At 49.9% G+C, this 19453-nt stretch overlaps 1 protein-coding gene across 2 annotated transcripts in view; it reads right to left on the bottom strand.

The window, feature by feature from the left end:
• Positions 1-122: 122 nt before the first annotated feature.
• The window catches only part of SUPT6H (SPT6 homolog, histone chaperone and transcription elongation factor), a 42225-nt gene continuing 22894 nt past the window's right edge, over positions 123-19453 (bottom strand). For both annotated transcript variants that reach the window (XM_017888865.1, XM_017888866.1), the window contains exons 15-37: positions 19268-19418; positions 18937-19091; positions 18543-18738; positions 17461-17600; positions 17220-17337; positions 15804-15880; positions 15439-15574; positions 15004-15141; positions 14758-14925; positions 14016-14143; positions 12678-12885; positions 12004-12151; positions 11181-11323; positions 8804-8944; positions 7126-7321; positions 5310-5548; positions 4631-4744; positions 4333-4457; positions 2467-2579; positions 2110-2187; positions 1848-2014; positions 1232-1419; positions 123-920 (exon numbers count right to left, since the gene is read on the bottom strand). In XM_017888865.1, the coding sequence (XP_017744354.1) occupies positions 734-920; positions 1232-1419; positions 1848-2014; positions 2110-2187; positions 2467-2579; positions 4333-4457; positions 4631-4744; positions 5310-5548; positions 7126-7321; positions 8804-8944; positions 11181-11323; positions 12004-12151; positions 12678-12885; positions 14016-14143; positions 14758-14925; positions 15004-15141; positions 15439-15574; positions 15804-15880; positions 17220-17337; positions 17461-17600; positions 18543-18738; positions 18937-19091; positions 19268-19418 (3454 nt within the window). In that variant the 3' untranslated portion in view covers positions 123-733. The remainder of the gene's footprint in view (positions 921-1231; positions 1420-1847; positions 2015-2109; positions 2188-2466; positions 2580-4332; positions 4458-4630; positions 4745-5309; positions 5549-7125; positions 7322-8803; positions 8945-11180; positions 11324-12003; positions 12152-12677; positions 12886-14015; positions 14144-14757; positions 14926-15003; positions 15142-15438; positions 15575-15803; positions 15881-17219; positions 17338-17460; positions 17601-18542; positions 18739-18936; positions 19092-19267; positions 19419-19453) is intronic.

Here is a 19453-nt window from a genome sequence, read left to right as displayed (position 1 = left end):
TGCCTAGTCTATGAATCTTTGCCTCTGATGGAAGTCAGGGTGGTCCCTGGAGCTCCAAACACTGCTTTGAAAGCCACCCCTCAAAGAGCTGGAGAGTTGGAGACAGAGGCTTTGGCAAGGGCTCAATAGAAACACTGTTTATTCAAATGACAGGCAGGAAGCGGTGGCAGCAGCAGTGGGGAAAGGGCAGTCAGGCAGGGACTGGGCAGGTTAGTGCTGCTTCCCTGTGTCCCCTGCAATCCTGCTTGGACAGCCACCCGGCTGTTGGCATCAGGGTCAGAAATACTTTCCCTCCTCTCCCTCCTGCCCCAAACTGAATAAATAGCATCCCTCTCCCCACAAGAGCCAGGGGAGACTCATGTGCTGAGTTTTGTGTCCCAGTCACAGCCCAGCGTCTGGTGAGGGCAGAAGTTCAAAATGGCTTGTAGGGAGTAGAATCAAAACTGTTCTACTCATTCTCACCCTCCTCTTCCTCCTCCCTGCCACACTCCCCTCCCAGCCTGGTCCCAGGCCAGGTGGTCGGTGAGGGTCTGGAGTGGGAGAATTGTTGCCTAGCACACACTGAGCTCAAGTTCACAAGGCCATCCAGCCTGTCACCCATCCAGGTTGACCACCAAAGAGAACGTCACTTCACGCCACTTTATGGACAGAAAAGGAGGGGCAGGGAGGGAGGCAGTGGGAGGCCAGGCCTTTCCCAGCCTCAGAGGTAACCAGAGTCCGAGGAGCAGGCCCCCTACCGATCCATCTCATCCAGGAGTGGGGTGGCATCGCCAGCAATGGACATGGGGGTGCTTTCGATCATGGGACTGGGGGAAGGCCGAGGTGTCAGCCGCTGCTTCTGTTTCCGCCGTTCTGCCTCCTTTTCCTGCAGCCACTGCTCTGCCATTTTCCCCCAGTCAATGGCTGCATGGCTGTTGGACCTGGGAAGGGAAGAAAAATTGAGATTGGGACTTTGCTAAAAGGAAGTCTTCCCACCAATCACTGTACCCTTGCAGAAAGGAACCTCATACCTACGGGCAGCAGCCCCTCTGCTGGGGTGAGGCAGATACAGCAGCAGCTGGCTGCCACACTGCCTTCTTCTGTCTTCACCCAGAAACTAAGTGTTCCTGGCATATCACGTGATCAGGGCCCTCAGAGGATCCAGAGCACCTGCCTACGCTAAGCCTCTCGGCCTCTTGACAACACCTGCCCCTACCACTGACCTGCACTGTGCCACCATACAGATACTTACTTTGGCTGCTGCTGCCGTTGCCGGGAGCTGGAGGAGGGCTGGGGCTGGGCCTGGGCCGACTGCGGGGTGGTGCTGGCCTGGAGCTGGTGGTACTGAGGGGTGGTGATGGGCTGGCTTGGGGTCGTGTAGGAGTAGCTAGGGGTCATTAGTGGTGTGGCCACTGGCTGCTGGGCTGGCGTTGGGAATACCTGGAGAGGCATGAAGAGTTAAATAGGGATGGGTGTGGGGCTTGTTTGGCCTTGCTGTGAATTCTGGGTAAGCGCAAGGGTGGGCTCAGCAAAGCTTTCCAGATGATTCTCCACTGAGCGTGTGCTTCTGACCAGCAGTGGGAAGTCTGCAGGTCGGCACCGAGCACACAGTGGTGCCCACTGATCCTGACCACGTCAAGTTTCTAGTGGCTTGTGGGTTCCAAAGATTCCAAAGGCCCATGGAAACGTTATGCCCTCTCTTACTCTCTTCCCCTTCAAATGGGCCTGAGGACAAGGAATATCTGTTGGAGACAGTTACCAAGGCTGTGGCAGCCCCATCTGTGCATGTGAAGCCCCTTGTGGGCCATGTGAGAAGCCAGTCTATGGGCCCCACCCTGCACAGGCAGCCTCCTCCCCAAGTCACATACGTGATAAGCACTGCTGCCGCCTCCACTGCCGCCATAGCCATACTGGCTGGAGGCCCACTGGGCTGGGGTGGCATTAGGGTTCTGTCCTTGGCCTGTCACTGCAGCAATGGCACTGAACATCTGTGAAGTCATGTTCTGAGGCAGGGCATTCACCGCCCGTGTCAGATCTGTAAGCACACAGAGGCGGGGAGGGGCATGTTAGAGGTGAAAGTCCCTTTAGCTCCACCATGCCCACCTCCAGTCCCAGGCTCAAGCTCCTCACCTGCAAGGTTGATGTTGGCCGGGGTAGCATTGATAGAGGCAGGGGTCCGGGTTCTGCTGCTGCTGCTAGGGGTGATGCCTGCAGGAAGTGGTTACTTAGTTACATCCCTCCAGAAACCTATTTTGGTTTCCCAATTCAGGGGGTGGAGGGGGCACTGAAGTAGGTGGAGGGAGGAAGGGAAGCTGCATAGGCACAGTGGATGGATAAACTTCCTGATGCTGGGAGGCTGCAGGAGGAGTAAGACAGCTGCAGTGACAGCCTACTTCTCACCTGGTCCCCTAGGCTGGGACTACTCTTGAGTCAGGTCCTAGGTGTTCCTCCAGCCAGGCCCCTGAAGTCAGGAAGAGCAGAACTCACCTGGTACAGGATCCTGGTAGTGATCCTTAAACCATCTAAAGAGTCCATTCACGGTTGGGAAGATCTGGCCCCGGTACCGGAATCCCTCTGGAGTCACCGTTACATATTCTATCCTGGGATTTTAGAAGGAAACATGCGTCAGAAACCACTTGGGACTCACCATGAGAGAGCAACCAGAACAGATGCCCACCATGTGAAGTAGCCATTCTGGGTGCTAGGGGAAAGGAGAGATGACAGAGCCAGTCCCCAGGCCTGTGAAGGGAGGTGAGCAGCACATGGCAGAATACCAGTCAAGGCCAAGGAGTCGGTGGCCCCGTGTGCAGCATACAGGCTGCCGGAGGAAGGCTTGCTGGAGGCTGTGCTACCATACTGGGCTGCAGTATGAAGGCAAGATACCGCCGGTGAAGTGAGACCAAGGTCCCATACTGCCAGGGTTGGAAGGGACCTCCCAGAGCAGCAAATTGCAACTCCCCCAAAACAGGCATCTTTCTGCAGTGGCTGTGGAAGGTGGTAGTCTGCCCTTGTTCAACACTTCTGAGAGTAGCAGATAGTAGTTAAGAGGGGCTCTAGGTTAGTTCCAGTGCTAGTTTCAGCTCTGCCATTCACCGCATATGACACATTGCACCAAGTTACTAAACTTGAATCTCTGCTTCATTTGTCCAACGAGGACCAAAGCACTTAAACCTATGGGGTGGGCGTGAGGATAAATGAGAATGCACAGAGCACGTTCCACAATGCCTATAGCTGGGTTGTGCTCAATAAAGGCCAGCTATCAATGGCAACCAGATAATGCTACATAGTACACAGTTCTCATTTCTATTAGGCTGACACCTACCTCCTATCTCTTCTATTAATTCTGCCACACAAGGAGAGTCAGCTCCTTTCTCCAGAAGCAATCATGCTGCACCTGGTCCTGGTTAAAGGCCCTCCCCCCTCAACCCCCACCCCGCTCAGTTTGCTCAACTGTTCCTCATAGGACACAGTTTCTAGCCCCACTTAGCCCTGGCTGCTGGCCTCTGGAAGCACACCGGTGAGTCAACAGGCTTCTCAAGAAATGAGCACAATATTCCAGATACGCCCAAGATGGCACACGGTCCAGAGTCTAGGGCTTCCTGTCATCTGGCCACTGAGCGCCTACTAATGCAGCCTGAGCTGTGCATCAGGTGCAGCCAGTACAGGGATAAAAGCAGAAGTGCACAGGGCCCTGGCCAAAGGCAAATGGAAGGATGGGGGCAGGGCTTAGGCAGAGAAGGTGAGTGTGATTACCAGTCTGTATCACAGACATAAAGAGGCAGGTCTAAGGAAACTGGACTTTGTCCTCTAGGTTCAGAGTAAGTGCTAGAGGGATTCAGATTCCTCTAGCTGGGATTCCTCAGGAAGGCCAGCCTATCAGTCACACAGAAGGGGGCAGAGCAGGAGACAGAGCAGAACAGGAGACAGGCTCTCCTGACCACCGTTTCAGTGCAGGTGGAGTGAGCACATTACAGCAACAGTGAGCCACTGTGTGCAAGCCCTGGTGAGGGTGAGGCAGGCGGTGGACAGGAGAGACCAGTGTACTGGCCCCCAGTTTCTGCAATCAGGTGAAGAGTGTCTGGTGACTCCTGTCACTCTGTGGGAGGGAGAGGAGGTGAACGGAACTCCTTTCTCACGGTGTTAAAGAAAGCGCCCTTCTTATGTGAATCCTTGCCTTTTTGCCTCTAAATCATCACCTTCTTTTCCCACCTCCAACCTCCACCTCTGTTCTAAACAGATGAGAGGAGAAAGGCAGTCCAGCAGAGCCAGAGAGGGCACTGCGCCGGGCCTCTCCCTCCCTTCTAACTTGCCTATGAACCCCAGTGGCAGCACCTTCTCAGCACTAGTGCTCACCTGGGTTTACCCCGGGGTTGGTATCCCAGTAGGAACTTGCCGGGCAGTTCCTTGCAGGCACAGATGAAATAAGGGATGAAGGTGGGCTTCTCCTTCTTAGTTTTGATGAGCAGCTCCTCTAATTTCTGGGGGTAGAATGAGGGGGAGAGGTTGGGATAGCAGCATGCTTGGTACATAATGTCTGGTGCACACATGATGTACACTTCCTTTACCGCTTGAGTGTCGCCTACACTGAAGGGAAAAGCGTACATCCTTAAGTGACTGTAAAGTGTCATCCCTCAGAGAGACCTGGGCTCACCTTGCGGTCCCCACCACTGCAGTCCTGATAATACTTGTGGTTTAGAAGGTCCCGGGCGAAGGATGCCATGGGCTGGACATAGCGAGCAACAATCTCATCCAAATCTTCAAATTCCTGTGGGAAGAAGGTAAAGGCCTCATGTGTCATATCCAGAGCTGAGACTCTTGGCCCTTCATCAAATCCATCCAGAAGAGAAACCATGGCAGGGGATGGGCTTCTCAGTCCTGCTGAAGCCTCACTCCATAGCAAAGTCCCCTCAATTTATCCATCTGTGTCATGTCCAGACGTATTAGCTCACAGGGCATAAAGTCCTTTAAATCCTGGCTTTGATTCTCCCCTAGTGCTTGGGAACAAGAGGAAAATTCACCAGATTTCTCTTCACTGAAAACAGAAAAGAGAAACTTGATATATGTGTGTGCATACACATGTGTATTTTCTTCTCTTCCTCCACCAGCTCCCTCTAGGTAGACTACTTTAACGTTTGGAGGACAGGAAATGAGGGGACAAAATAAACAAAATTGGTATCAAATGACTCATTCTGCAAACCACCTCCCATTTTGTTGCTCTGCAGAGCTAAAATACCTATGACCCGAGTTACTAATGTCAGGTGAAGGTGCCCTGAACGGCGCCTTTCTGAAAGCAGGAGTGGGATGGGAGGAGGGCAGGTACTGGCTCTCACCTCACTGTTGATCCACAGAGTGGCTCCCAGGCTGAAGGCATTTTCCTTGCCCTCCTCCCGCACATCCACGTGTTGGTAGATGCCATCACTGACTTTCCAGGTCACTGTCAGGTGGTTCTCACCCTTGCTGCTTGGTCGGATAATCACATCACCCTGGTCCATGGTCTCCATCATCTTTTCTGCTTGCTTGAAATTGATATTATGGAAGGATGGGTGTGCGATCACTCTCTTGATATATGCTGAAGAGAGCAGAAAAGTAGTACAGACTGGATGATGAAGCTAGGAGCTAGCAGCAACAGGACAAACCAGGCCTTCACTTCTTATTTATTTATTGAGTTGGGGTGCTGTCACCTGGGCTGGAGTGCCAGTGGCGCAATCATGGCTCACTGTAGCCTCGAACTCCTGGGCTCAAGCGATCCTCCTGTCTCAGCCTCTAAAATAGCTGGGAATGCTGGTGCACATCACCATGGCTGGCTAATTTTTTTTTTTTTTTTTTTTTTTTGAGACAGTGTCTCACTCCGTCACCCATGTTGTAATGCAGTGGTGCAATTTCGGCTTACTGCAATTCTCCCTCCTGGGTTCAAGCAATTCTCCTGCCTCAGTAGCTGGGATTACAGGGGCCCACCCCACGCCTGGCTAGTTTTTGTATTTTTAGTAGAGAGAGGGTTTCACCATTTTGGCCAGGCTTGTCTTCAACTCCTGACCTCAAGCGACCCGCCTGCCTCAGCCTCCCAAAGTGCTGGGGTTACAGGCGTGAACCACCATGCCTGGCCTTTTTTTTTTTTTTTGGGACAGTCTCACTCTGTCACCCACGCTGTAGTGCAGTGGTGCAATTTCAGCTCACTGTAACTTCTCCCTCCTGGGTTCAAACAATTATCCTGCCTCAGTCACCTGGCTAGTTTTTACATTTTTGGCAGAGATGGGGGTTTCACCATTTTGGCCAGGTTGGTCTTGAACTCCTGACCTCAAGTGATCTGCCTGCCTCAGCCTCCAAAGTGCTGGGATTATAGGCATGAGCCACTGCACCCAGCTCCTGGCTAATTTTCTTTTTTTTTTTTGAGACAAGAGTCTCGCTCTGTCGCCCAGGCTGGAGTGCAGTGGCTGGATCTCGGCTCACTGCAAGCTCTGCCTCCCGGGTTTACGACATTCTCCTGCCTCAGCCTCCTGAGTAGCTGGGACTACAGGCGCCCACCACCTCACCTGGCTAGTTTTTTTTTTTTTTTTTGTATTTTTTAGTGGAGATAGGGTTTCACCGTGTTAGCCAGGATGGTCTCAATCTCCTGACCTCGTCATCCACCCGTCTCAGCCTCCCAAAGTGCTGGGATTACAGGCTTGAGCCACCGTGCCCGGCCTCCTGGCTAATTTTTAAAATATTTTTGTAGAGATGGGCTCTTACTAAGTTACCCATGCTGGTCTTAAACTCCTGGGCTCAAGTGCTCCTCCTGCCTTGGCCTCCCAAAGTGCAGGGCTACAGCCATGAGCCACCCTGTTTGAGCTTAATTTCTGACCCACTATTGGATTGTGAGACTCCTTCACCTTCTCTGGGCCTGGATTAGCTGATATGAAGGACGCTTACCTGGGCTCCTAGGACACTGAAAGAATGAGGCCTTAAGAGTCACAAGGCAAATGTGACCCAAAAGACTCTGGGTTCTAGCCCTACCTATGACTTTTTCATGACATCTCCAGGCCTCAGCACCTCAAAGCTGAGTACCCACTTCCACTTGAGACTGACACATGTGCATCCTGTGGCCTGAATCTTGCACTGGGAGAACTGCCAAGATTCAGGGTGCACAGAGATGGTAGGAGGCACACTCACTGGTCCGCTGCTGCTTCCGCTTCATGTCCTCCTCCTGCTTGTGGTCTGCAGCTTCAGCATCAAAGTCATAGTAGGTGTCCTTGGGCAGCTTCCACTCATTGTTCCTGTCCATGAGGTCTGAAGTGCGGCAGGTCAGGTCTGCACTGAACTTCTCAATGTCAATCTTCATGATGCGGCAGTGAACAGTCATTCCCACCTAGATCCACAGAACATTTGAGCTGGAAGGGACAAAGATGATCTAGCCCGATGCCCTATTTCACACACGAGAAAACCAAAGTCCAGGCAGAAAGGTGTAAAGTGTAAAGTGACTTGCCCAAAGCCAGCCAGTTGCTGAATGGCAAACTGGGAGTTTGGCGTGGAATCCCTGCATTGATGCCTCCACTCTGGGCAGGAAAACCAGCTGGAGCCTGCTGGATCTACTCTGTCCCTGACACTCTTCTCTTCTCCAATGAAGTCGCCTAGTTACTGCTCCCAAAGTGCCATCAAAGGTTGACTCCCCTAAGCCCCCAACTTTTTTTGAGACAGTCTCACTCATCTCCCAGGCTAGAGTGCAGTGGCGTGATCTTGGCTCACTGCAACCTCCACACAGGGTTCAAGCGGTGCTCCTGTCTTAGCCTCCCAAGTAGCTGGGATTACAGGCGCGTGCCACCACACCCGGCTAATTTTCATATTTTCTGTAGAGACGAGGTTTCACCATGTTGGCCAGGCTGGTCTCGAACTCCTGACTTCAAGTGATGATCCACCCACCTTGGCCTCCCGAAGTGCTGGGATTATAGGTGTGAGCTGCCGCGCATGGCCTGACTTCCCTTTTTGAAGGGAAAGCAAAATAATAGCTGTTTTCTGTAGCTTACCCTTGACATGAGCCCTTCTAAGTAGTAGCAAAAGTCAGTCACTCTGCATCACTCTCCTCCTTGTGAAAAATCTCCCCAGCTTCATTTGTTAGAACTATCTTTCCCCAGCCCTCTTAAGTCATAGTTCTCAGGGGTTCACAACACTCAGAACCAGTGAATTTGGCAGAGCTGGTATCAGCTATGTCACTAACTGGGTGATTCTGAAAAACGATGAATTTCTCTGACAAAAAACAGTATTTCCATTTCCATCGGCATGTGAGATTAGAGACAACATATGTCGATGTCAGTGCTGGTATCTAGTGGGTGCATAATATATGGCCGGAAAATAACAGAACAGTAAGGAAGCCTGGAGATTTCCTCCTCATCCACAGACACCATCTCAAGGTTCCTTCTGCTATCTGGTTCTGCCTAGAGGATCCAGAGGCTCCCTGTGCACAGGGGCTGTGCCATGCATTATTTTCCATCCTCTACAGCACTGCTGCCTGGTCTTGGGAGAACAGGCAGAGCCTTTCTGTTTCACAGCATGTAATGCTGGGCCCTGCCCTCTGGACTGAACTGCAGCTTCCCACACAGGAAGAGAGAGCCCTCTCCTAAAGGACTGGGAACTTGCTGAAATTTCACAAAGGCAGTGAACAAAAGCTGCTACTCATTCAAATGCTTCTCACCCTAGCTTCTTTCAACTAGTTATAAATCTTCCCTGAAATGCTTCCCACCAGCAGCCACTGGGAACAGAGCCTAACTTCTGGTGGGGAGAGCCCAAAGTTAAAGACAACCTGATCTGGGCAGCTGAAAATTACACTACGACCTTAGGACAGTCAGCCCTCTACCTTCACTCGTTCTTCTGGCCGCTTTACCACTTTGTCACTGAGGAATTTGGTGGGGATGAAGCCGGTGACACCATTGTCTAGCCGTGTTTTGACACCGATGGCCTGGCCTGGGCACGAACCGCTGTCAAAGTGGTTCCACACCTAAAGAGGGCATGAGGAGAGGAGCCTGATTATCAAGATTCTAGAGATCACTTATTCAGAAAAGAACTCCCAGAGATGTTGTAATTTCTTTTACCACTGACGCCTTGCAGCATCATCTGAAAATACAATGATGACTTAGTCATCTGCCAAGACAGAATTTGAACATCTACAAAGTCCCTTGTCTCACAGCTGACGCTTGGCACCACTGGCCATCAGATGAATCTTTTTTTTTTTTTTTGAGACGGAGTCTCGCTCTGTCGCCCAGGCTGGAGTGCAGTGGCCGGATCTCAGCTCACTGCAAGCTCCACCTCCCGGGTTCACGCTATTCTCCTGCCTCAGCCTCCAGAGTAGCTGGGACTACAGGTGCCCACCACCTCGCCCGGCTAGTTTTTTTGTATTTTCAGTAGAGACGGGGTTTCACCGTGTTAGCCAGGATGGTCTCGATCTCCTGACCTCGTGATCCGCCCGTCTCGGCCTCCCAAAGTGCTGGGATCATCAGATGAATCTTTTCTTTTCTTTGAGATGGAGTCTTGCTCTGTTGCCCAGGCTGGAGTGCAGTGGCACAATCTTGGCTCACTCTAACCTCCGCCTCCCGGGTTCAAGCCGATTCTCGTGCCTCAGCCTCCTGAGCAGCTGGGATTACAGGCGTGCACCACCACACCGGGTGGATTTTTATATTTTTAGTAGAGACAGGGTTTCACCATGTTGGCCAGGCTGGTNGATGGTCTCGATCTCCTGACCTCGTGATCCGCCCGTCTCGGCCTCCCAAAGTGCTGGGATCATCAGATGAATCTTTTTCTTTTTCTTTGAGATGGAGTCTTGCTCTGTTGCCCAGGCTGGAGTGCAGTGGCACAATCTTGGCTCACTCTAACCTCCGCCTCCCGGGTTCAAGCCGATTCTCGTGCCTCAGCCTCCTGAGCAGCTGGGATTACAGGCGTGCACCACCACACCGGGTGGATTTTTATATTTTTAGTAGAGACAGGGTTTCACCATGTTGGCCAGGCTGGTCTCGAACTCCTGACCTCAGGTGATCTGCCCACCTAAGCCTCTGAAAGTGCTGGGATTACAGGTGTGAGCCACCACGCCTAGCCATCTTTTTCTTTTTCTTGAGACAGGATCATTCTGCCCAGGCTTAAGTGCAGTGGTGCAATCAGGGTTCACTGCGGCCTCAATCTCCCAGGCTTAAGTGATCCTTCCACCTTGGCCTCTCGAGTAGCTGGGACTATAAGCGCATGCCCCCAAGTCTGGGTAATACCTTTTTTTTTTTTTTTTTTGAGACAGAGTCTTGCTCTGTTGCCCAGGCTGGAGTGCAGTGGCGCAATCTTGGCTCACTGCAAGCTCCGACTCCCAGGTTAACACCATTCTCCTGCCTCGGCCTCCGAAGTAGCTGGGACTACAGGCACCTGCCACCACACCTGGCTAATTTTTTGTATTTTTTAATAGAGAAGGGGTTTCACCGTGTTAGCCAGGATGGTCTCGATCTCCTGACCTCGTGATCCGCCTGCCTCAGCCTCCCAAAGTGCTGGGATTACAGGCATGAGCCACCGCGCCCAGCTGCCCCTTCCTTTTTAAAAAAAGGAGATGGGGTCTTGCTATGTTGCCCAGGCTGGCCTCAAAATCCTGGGCTCAAGTAATCCTCCCAAATCAGCCTCCGATGTAGCTGGCACAGGTGTGAACCACTATATGTACGTGCCACCATGCCTGGCTGCCATTTTGTTTTGACCCAGTGACTGTAATAAGTTTCCATGTCAGTCTTTTTTTTTTCCCTTTTCTGAGATGAAGTCTCATTCTGTCGCCCAGGCTGTAGTACAGTGGTATGATCTTGGCTCACTGCAACCTCCACCTCCTCGGTTCAAGTGATTCTCCTGTCTCAGCCTCCTGAGTAGCTGGGATTACAGGCCTGTGCCACCACAACTGGCTAATTTTTGTATTTTTAGTAGAGATGGGGTTTCACCATCTTGGCCAGGCTGGTCTCGAACCCCTGACCTCAGATGAACCGCCCACCTTAGCCTCCCAAAGTGTTAGGATTATAGGCGTGAGCCACTGTGACCAGCTATGTCAGCCTTCTCAGAAGGGACTTCATGCTAAACCTGTATGTTTCCTATCTGTCTTCCTTCCTTGTGTACTTGTTTGGTAAGAGCATGATCTAGAACGCCCTCATTTCTGATTCCCTTCTAGGCACCGAGATCATTCAACCAAGAAAATCCACTGAGCAAGATAACGCCGCAGCACACACCTCGCTTAGTTCAGGGAAATTGTCCTGCTGACAGAATGGGCACTGCCACAGCCCTGTCTCATCATTGCGGATCGCCTGGTCATAGCTCTCACCCTGGGGACGCCTGTGGGCGATGCCAGTGACATTGCAGATGATGAGCTTTCCTGCAAGAAGGAAAGAGGATGGGGAACAGGCTCAGAGAATGTGGAGAGAACTTATATCCACCAGCCTTTAAGTGACAGAATATCTGACTTCCTTCCCATCCTTGAAGAGGGAACTCTTCCTGAACTTTATTTTTTTGAGACGAAGTCTCGCTCTGTTGCCTAGGCTGGAGTACAATAGCGCCATCTCAGCTCACTGTAACCTCTGCCTCCCAGGTTCAAGGAATCCTCCTGCCTCAGCCTCCAGAGTAGCTGGGATTACAGGTGCCCACCACCACGCCCAGCTAATTTTTGTATTTTGAGTAGATATGGGGGTTTCCTCATGTTGCCCAGGCTGGTCTCGAACTCCTGGCCTCAAGCAGTCTGCCTGCCTTGGCCTCCCAAAGTGCTGGGATTACAGGCATGAGCCACTGGGCCTGGCTGTTCCCCTGATTTGATGATAGAGAAAATAAACCTGTAAGAAAACTAACTGCATGAAGATTCCACAGCACATTGGAAGCACATCTGACCTTAAATTCAGTTTTGATTTCCAGTCCAGGACTCTTCAGTCTTTTAAAATGCTCTCCTGGTCTTCCCCATGTACAACACAAACCTGCCTCAATCTGCTGGAACTGCTGCTTGGTTTGAATGTACATGGTAAACACACCCCCTGCTCCCAACAAAAAAACGACCCCAGAATTTACCAATGTAGAAGGTCTCTGGTGTTTCTTTGGTTAACATATTGAAGATCTCCTCCGTGTTGGGAGAGCGGTAGGCTGTCCGGAGGTCCTTGTATCGACAGCTCAACTCTGCCCGGATGTCATAGAGTGTGATGTGTTTGTCACCATAGCCCTGGGGAAGAAGCCCACCAAGAAGAGCCTTGCAGCTGCCCCCCAACCTGAGCCTCAGGGAGTCCCGTGGAAGGGGCGGGCCTCTCCAGATGGGAGTACGTTTCTGTCAGGGCTTCTTCTCTTCTTTCCATCAACATTTACTAAAGGTGGTTTTCAAACTTAGCCATGAAACACTGTCCTGTAATCAAAATGCTTCACGGAACCCCCAATGAGTCCACAGATATACGCAAAGCTGTGCTGTTAGAAAGGAGGAAAGGGGGCCTAGATGGAAACTGTAGTACTGACATCCTCCCAACTCCCTCCTGCCCCTTGTAATTATGGTGGCAATCTCAGAATCCCCTGGCTCCTTAACAAGCAGACCAAAAACTTCCTTGAGGAATCCGGTAGAGCAGGGCAGGGAGATGAGAGGATCAAGTCTGCCATACTAACAGTATCAAGCTTTCTCTGCACACTCACTACCCAAGTCTCCTACCAACCTGGCCACTTGGGATGGGTTTTCCTGCCGGGCCTTCCATGCTGTTCCTTACCTGCCTCTCCAGCTCTTCTGCAAAGGCATCAAGGTCCAGGTCTTTGAGTCGCTCTGGGTTTTCCAATATTTCTTCAAGGGCTCCTGCAGGATTGGCATCCTCGGCTGATTCATCGTATTCCAGGGCATCCACTGCCATCTTCCTAGCCCACTCATAAGTCTCAGGGTGGACGCGGGAACCATCAAGGACTTCAATATATGAGTCAGTGCTGGAGGAAAGGCAGAAGAGGAATAGGATATAGAACAAGAAGCTTCTAGTAACAACCCAAATGTCCACCAATGGGGAACTGGTTAAATAAATTAGGGCACCTCCATACAATGGAATACTATACAGCCATTAACAAGAATGAGGTAGATCTATGTGTGCTGACATGGAAAGATGGCCACAATATATTGATACGTGAAAAATGCACTGCAAAAACACTATGAACCATATGATCCCATTTTGTAGTAAATGGGTAGTTAGTAAATGCATAGCAAAATAAAATTTAGAAAACTGTAGTATACATAAAATTGTTATGGTAGTTATCTCTGGGGGGTGGGATTATGGGGGACTTCCACTTTCTGCATAATATTTCTACATGTTGAATTTTATATGATGAAGTTATATGAGTCTTATAATAAGATAAATCAAGAAAGGGGAAAAAAAACCTTCGAAAATTTGCTGATAGCTATTTTCCCCCATAAAGCCTTCCCAGGCTGGTCTTGCCCGTGCACTCACATGGACCTATGTTATTCGTGGAGTGTTACAGCAAAGCTGAGTGGAAAATGAAGTTTTAGAACTTGAAGCCTATTTCCCCACTGATTTCCATTACTGAATGAGGAGCTATGTGCCCGTGGAAAAGATCCTCCAAAGACTGAGTTGATAACTTCTGGAGAGGAAGAGGTCAATAGTGAAGTCCAAAGTCCAAGTGAATAGAACTTTCTCTTAATAACATCATCTCAGAACATACCAAATCTCTCTCCCCTTCCTTATCTCTTCATACCCCAAACTCCTTTCTCATTGCCCCTGCTATTCCCACCCTTATCTGGCCACAACAAACCATAATAAAAAAAAAGCAAGTTTGTGTTCACTGAACAAAATCTTGTGTTTTCCATGCTTAATTTATAAGCTAAGCTGGTTCTTTTTATGTTTCTCTCACATGAAAAATGTTTCACATAATTGAACCGATCTTTTCCATAGGTCAGGGGCTCTTGACTGAATAAAGTTCCTTACCTTTTCTTTAAAACATTTCCTAAATTAAATGGCTTGTGGCCCTTTGATAGCCCTAACCCCTGAAACCCGAAAACAAAGCCCACAAGGGAATTCCTCCTGCCCCATCCAGGCAGAGGGCATCACCTGTCCCCCAGGGAGGCCGTGTCGATCTTGAGGAAGCCAGCGCAATTCATGAAGACTTTGGGACCCATGTGGCACATGGTGACCAGCTGCGTCCGGCTCTCGAGCCGGGTGTTGTTCTGCTTCAGGATCTGGGGGAGAGAGCTGGACTGAGCCAGGGCAGTAAGGAGGCCCCACCTACCCAGACTGTTCCAGTCTCTATTAAACCCTCATAACAAAAATTCTGTCCCCACCCAGTATCTAGTTGAGCACTACAGCACACTATCGACTACTCAAAATTAAAAACCAAACAAACAAAAGTTTTGCTTTAAATGGGAAAATAATAAATAAATGATGTTATACCTACACCAAAAACCATATACAACTAATGTATGGCTTATAAGTTACAAGTTAACACTAGTTGGCTGGGCGCAGTGGCTCATGCCTGTAATCCCAACACTTTGGGAGGCTGAGGCAAGTGGATCACTTGAGGTCAGGCGTTCGAGACCAGCCTGGTCAACATGGTGAAACCCTGTCTCTACTAAAAATACAAAAAATTAGCCAGGCGTGGTGGTGCAAGTAGCAGTGAAGGGCACAGCTTTGGCCAACTGGGTCTGATGTCAGACTCTGACTCTCACTTGCTGAGTGATTTTGGACAAGTCACTGACCTTGGTCTTCTTGAGCTGTTAAATTATACTGACAAAGTATATATTCATATTCAATGAAATGGCAAGTTTTAAAATTTCTGAATTCACTCCAATCCTACCTTCAGAAGGTGGGTCCCTTTCCGAGGTCCCAGGCCACAAACATACTGGATCAAGGCCTGGCTGTAAGGGTGGGCAATGGCACGGTTGACATCGACCCCGACCTCATTGACTCGGTTGATAAATTCACAGTACAAGGCGTTGAGCAGCTCCTCTTTCACCACATGCTCCTGTTGACATTAAGCAGGCAGGAGTAAGGTTACTCTGCCTTTCCCTCCACCCGAGTCTGCCTGTCAAATCCTACTCACCTGCAAGGGGTGAAACTTGAGACACAGGATGTCTTCATCAGAACTGCACACCTGGGCAAATTCAATCAGAGGGTCCTGGATGCGCCGGGCCAGGGAGACGGCCTGTCTCAGCACTGGAGGGTAATCCCGGAATTCTGCCTAGAGTCAAATGAGGGTCAGCAGGGCCTTAAAATCCCCTCAGCTCCAACATCAAGAGGAAATCCAAACCATTCTTGTTTAAATCATTTTCTCTGCTTCTCTGGGATCTTTTTTCCTGGGACCGATTTAATTTCTGGGACTCCCAATCTGAACCGTAACTGCAAAACGGAGAACTTCTGCATGGATAAGTACACAGGTATAATCCTGTGCCCTGATAACCTTTGTTTCCCTATTTAATCTCTTTGGGATTAACAGCACTTGCCTGGACAGGCCCTAAGGGTGGGACTCCAGCATTACCTCTGACTTCTTGCTGTTCATATAGAGAATGGCCAACTCGTTGTCAACCAGCTCTACCCCAATAGATGACAGCTGCTGGCCCTGATCCAACTCATGTACAATGCGTTTCACATCTTCAATCAACATCTGGGCGTCCCTGGTGGGATGAGTGTTGGTCAATGAATACATTTTCTTAGGGATGGACAGTCTCATGACTGCCTTGGGGGCAGGGAGGAAAGGGCTTTGAAGACAATGAGGTAAAACATCGCCAGGGACACTCCCTGCACAGGCACAAGCCCCACATGTTATGGGCATATGCCAGATTCAATAATAAGGGATGAATTGGGTCATAGCCTTAAACCAGGTGTGGTCTAATCCCCACCTACCTGTTCTCTCCTGCAACTGTCACCACATGAGGCTTCTTATTCAGGAGAAATTTCTTTAGCGTTTCAATGTCTTGAGCCTGGATTGAAAGAAAATTGAAGCTGAATGGCTCTGAGGATGTGAAGATTTCAGGCAATTCTGTCTCCCTATGTTGGAGATCTTGTAAGAACTGGAAAAGTCTTCAGATATCTGGTCCAAGGTGCTACCAAGGAACCATTCCCACCTCTTCCTGAAAGTTGGCCACCCTGCCTCTGCTTAATAATTCCACTGACTAGAACTGCACTCCAGTGGTACTAGCTGCCACTAGCTAGGTCGCAAGGATGAAGTGAGAAAACTGTTCTTTTTTATTGTAGACCAAAATCTAATACTTAGCCACTGGTTCTAGTTTTGATGAAACAAAACAAAGAACTAGGAGCTGCCCTCTTTTGGGTGCGGGCCCTTTGCAAAGATCAACACGGTTAAGTATGATTTTCTTCAGCCTAAAGATGTCCAGTTTCTTATGATTTACTTTCCAGTGCCTCACACTCCTGCATGTCCTCCTTCTGTGGCTATTTCATTTGTGGTGTGACTTTTGCTAAAATGTTAGTTAGGACTATTAGATATTCTGATCTCCATTTCAAGATTTTAAGGGCTGGGTGCAGTGGCTCACACTTGCACTTTGGGAGGCTGAGGCAGATGGATCGCTTCAGTCTAGGAGTTTGACACCTGTCTAGGCAATATGGTGAAACCTTGTCTCTACAAAAAATACAAAAATTAGCCAGGCGTGGTGGTGCACGCCTCTGGTGGTCCCAGCTACTTGGGAGGCTGAGGCAGGAGGATCACTTGAGCCTGGGAAGCAGAAGTTGCAGTGAGATGAGTTCTTGCCACTGCACTCCAGCCTGGCGACAAAGCAAGACTCTTTCAATAATAATAATAATACAATTTAAAAAATAGTTGTTTCTTAAGAAGTTTTTCTTTCAAGAACGGGGCTCTGTCAACAAAACTGAAAGATACCACAGATACCATTAGGATAAACAAAATTCAGAAATATACCAACCAAATGAATTGAAAGTCTTCTTTCCTTGGAAAAAGAGACCCTGAAAGGCTAAAGCAGGGAAAAGGCTGGCTTCTCGCCTCAGTGGCTTTCAGCTGCTGGAACAGCCTGACCCAGATGCTGGTAAGAACAGAGGCAGTTAAAGCAACTCCAGAAGCACACAAGGCCTAGGAATTGGCCTCAAGTCAGAAGCAAATTCTGTACCAGATAACTTGAGTGCCATCTACTGCTCATGGAAGTGAGGCATCCCAGGGGACAAGTCAGTGACCAGATCAGAGACAATCAGTCTTGCATAGGATTTTGCTTAGACCATAAACACTTATTCCCACTGAATCATAAGACATACTCCAGATGTACACTTAGTAACCTCGTCCTGGCCACTTGCCTTCTTTTCCCGCTCTTCCTCTCTCCACGCAGTTCGCCGTTTGGTAAAATGGGGCAGTCGAAGGAAGTCTGTCACTTCTCCTTCACCATTGACCAGGGCACAGAACACAGGGTGATCTCTGCCAGACAGACAGAAAAACAAGAGTGCAATAATCAGCAATATGAAGTTATAAATGAGAGAAAAATGAAATTTAGGAAGACAGGTAAGAGATGGTGCTGGGGAGGCAAAAACAGGCTGTTACCTGGCAGAGGAGAAAGCAATGCCGAGGACTCGAATGCCCTTCCCTTGGTTCTCGTCCATAAAGTCATCATCTTCTTCCACCTGCTGATCTGGTCGGTAGGGCGCCACTCTCAACCAATTGTAGAGCTTTCGACTACAGGCCTGGGGGAAGAGACACAAAGGATATTACATACACGATGACATTATGGTCATCAGGCTCACCAAGTGTGCTACGGAAACACACTCATACACACGTGTGAGGGTGTGTGTTTTTTTTTTTTTTGAGACGGAGTCTTGCTCTGTTGCCCAGGCTGGAGTGCAGTGGTGCGATCTCTGCTCACTGTAAGCTCCGCCTCCCAGGTTCACGCCATTCTCCTGCCTCAGCCTCCAGAGTAGCTGGGACTACAGGTGCCCGCCACCTCGCCCGGCTAGTTTTTTTGTATTTTTTTGTATTTTTTTTTTGAGATGGAGTCTCGCTCTGCCGCCCAGGCTGGAGTGCAGTGGCCGGATCTCAGCTCACTGTAAGCTCCGCTTCCTGGGTTTACGCCTATTTCTCCTGCCTCAGGCCTCCCCAGTAGCTGGGTACAGCGCGCCCGCCACGTCGCCCGGCTAGTTTTTTTTTTTGTATTTTTAGAAGAGACGGGGTTTCACCGTGTTAGCCAGATGGTCTCGATTCAATCCTGAACCTCGTGATCCGCCTGTACTCGGCCTCCCAAGTGCTGGGATTACAGGCATTGAGCCACTGGCCAGCCCTTTTTTGTCACTTTTAGTAGGGACGGGGGTTTCACCACGTTAGCTAGGATGGTGTAATCCCAGCACTTTGGGAGGCCAAGGCTGGCAGATCACGAGGTCAGAAGATCGAGACTATCCTGGCTAACACAGTGAAACCATGTTATTTTATACTAAAAATATAAAAAATTAGCCGGGCTTGGTGCCAGGCAACTGTAGTCCCAGCTACTTGGGAGGCTGAGGCAGGAGAATGACATCAACCTAGGAGGCGGAGGTTGCAGTGAGCCGAGATCGCGCCACTGCACTCCAGCCTGGGCAACAGAGCAAGACTGTTTCGAAAAAAACACACAAAAAAACATGAGTCTCTGCCCTCACCTTTATGACATATTCCTTGGCTTCAGTCAGCAGCTTGTTCTTGAGTTCTTTGGCCATCTGCACATAGAGGAACTGCTGTAAAGCCCGTTCGATGGCCATGGTGCGCTGCCGGTTCCACTCCTGCACCTGGTGGCTGAACTCATCTCGGTAGTAAAACTGTTTTATCTCTTCAAAATATGTCTGGTCGTTGCCATAGCTGAGGACAGACACAAAGCTATGGTGTCAGGAATGAAGAAAAGGTGACACCCAATGTCCACGAACATTCTAAGCAAGCCAGAGACAACAGCTTGCTCAACTATGAAATTGTGGTTCCCCACTCCTGAGGGGCCCTTCCCTCCACCAGACTCCTCACCAGGCCTTCCCCAGAGAGCTGCCAGGCCAGGGTTCTCCTTACCCTTCCACTCCCTTCATATCTATGCTGATGTCAGTGGTGAGGAGTCCTTCGTCTTCAGCCAGGCATATCTTGAGGAACTGGTCATCTCTCAGTTCCTTAACAGGCTTGTTCTTTAAGTACTTGAAGGAATAGGCATAGTGGGCCTCATCCACATCCTGCACACATGAAGGGAGAATCATGAGCCTGTGGATGGGCTGGGCCAGGCCCCAGGAGAAAAGACTGCCTTTCTGCTTTCAGGCACACAGCTCAGTGAAGTGGAAGGCAAGAAACTCAGGCCAATCAAAGAAAGAGCTGGGGCACATCTTGGATCAAAGCCCTTCACCCAGCTCACCTTTCTACCTTTCTTGGTGGGGGTTATATTTAGCTTGGCTCTCTCTTGGAAGGTTTGCCTCAGCACCTGCCGGACAAGGGGCTCACGGGCAATCTGCAGGGCTACCATGTAGCGGGCGCCTTCTAGCACAGCTTCTGGAGTAGGGAACTGGCTGTGGGGAAAATGGTGCAGCTACAGGACCAGGGT

This window comes from Rhinopithecus bieti, unplaced genomic scaffold (assembly GCF_001698545.2).
Source record: "Rhinopithecus bieti isolate Rb0 unplaced genomic scaffold, ASM169854v2 scaffold_18477, whole genome shotgun sequence".
Classification (NCBI taxonomy): domain Eukaryota; kingdom Metazoa; phylum Chordata; class Mammalia; order Primates; family Cercopithecidae; genus Rhinopithecus; species Rhinopithecus bieti.
Note: the sequence above shows the minus strand (reverse complement) of the source record. Positions and strands in the feature narration are given on the sequence as shown.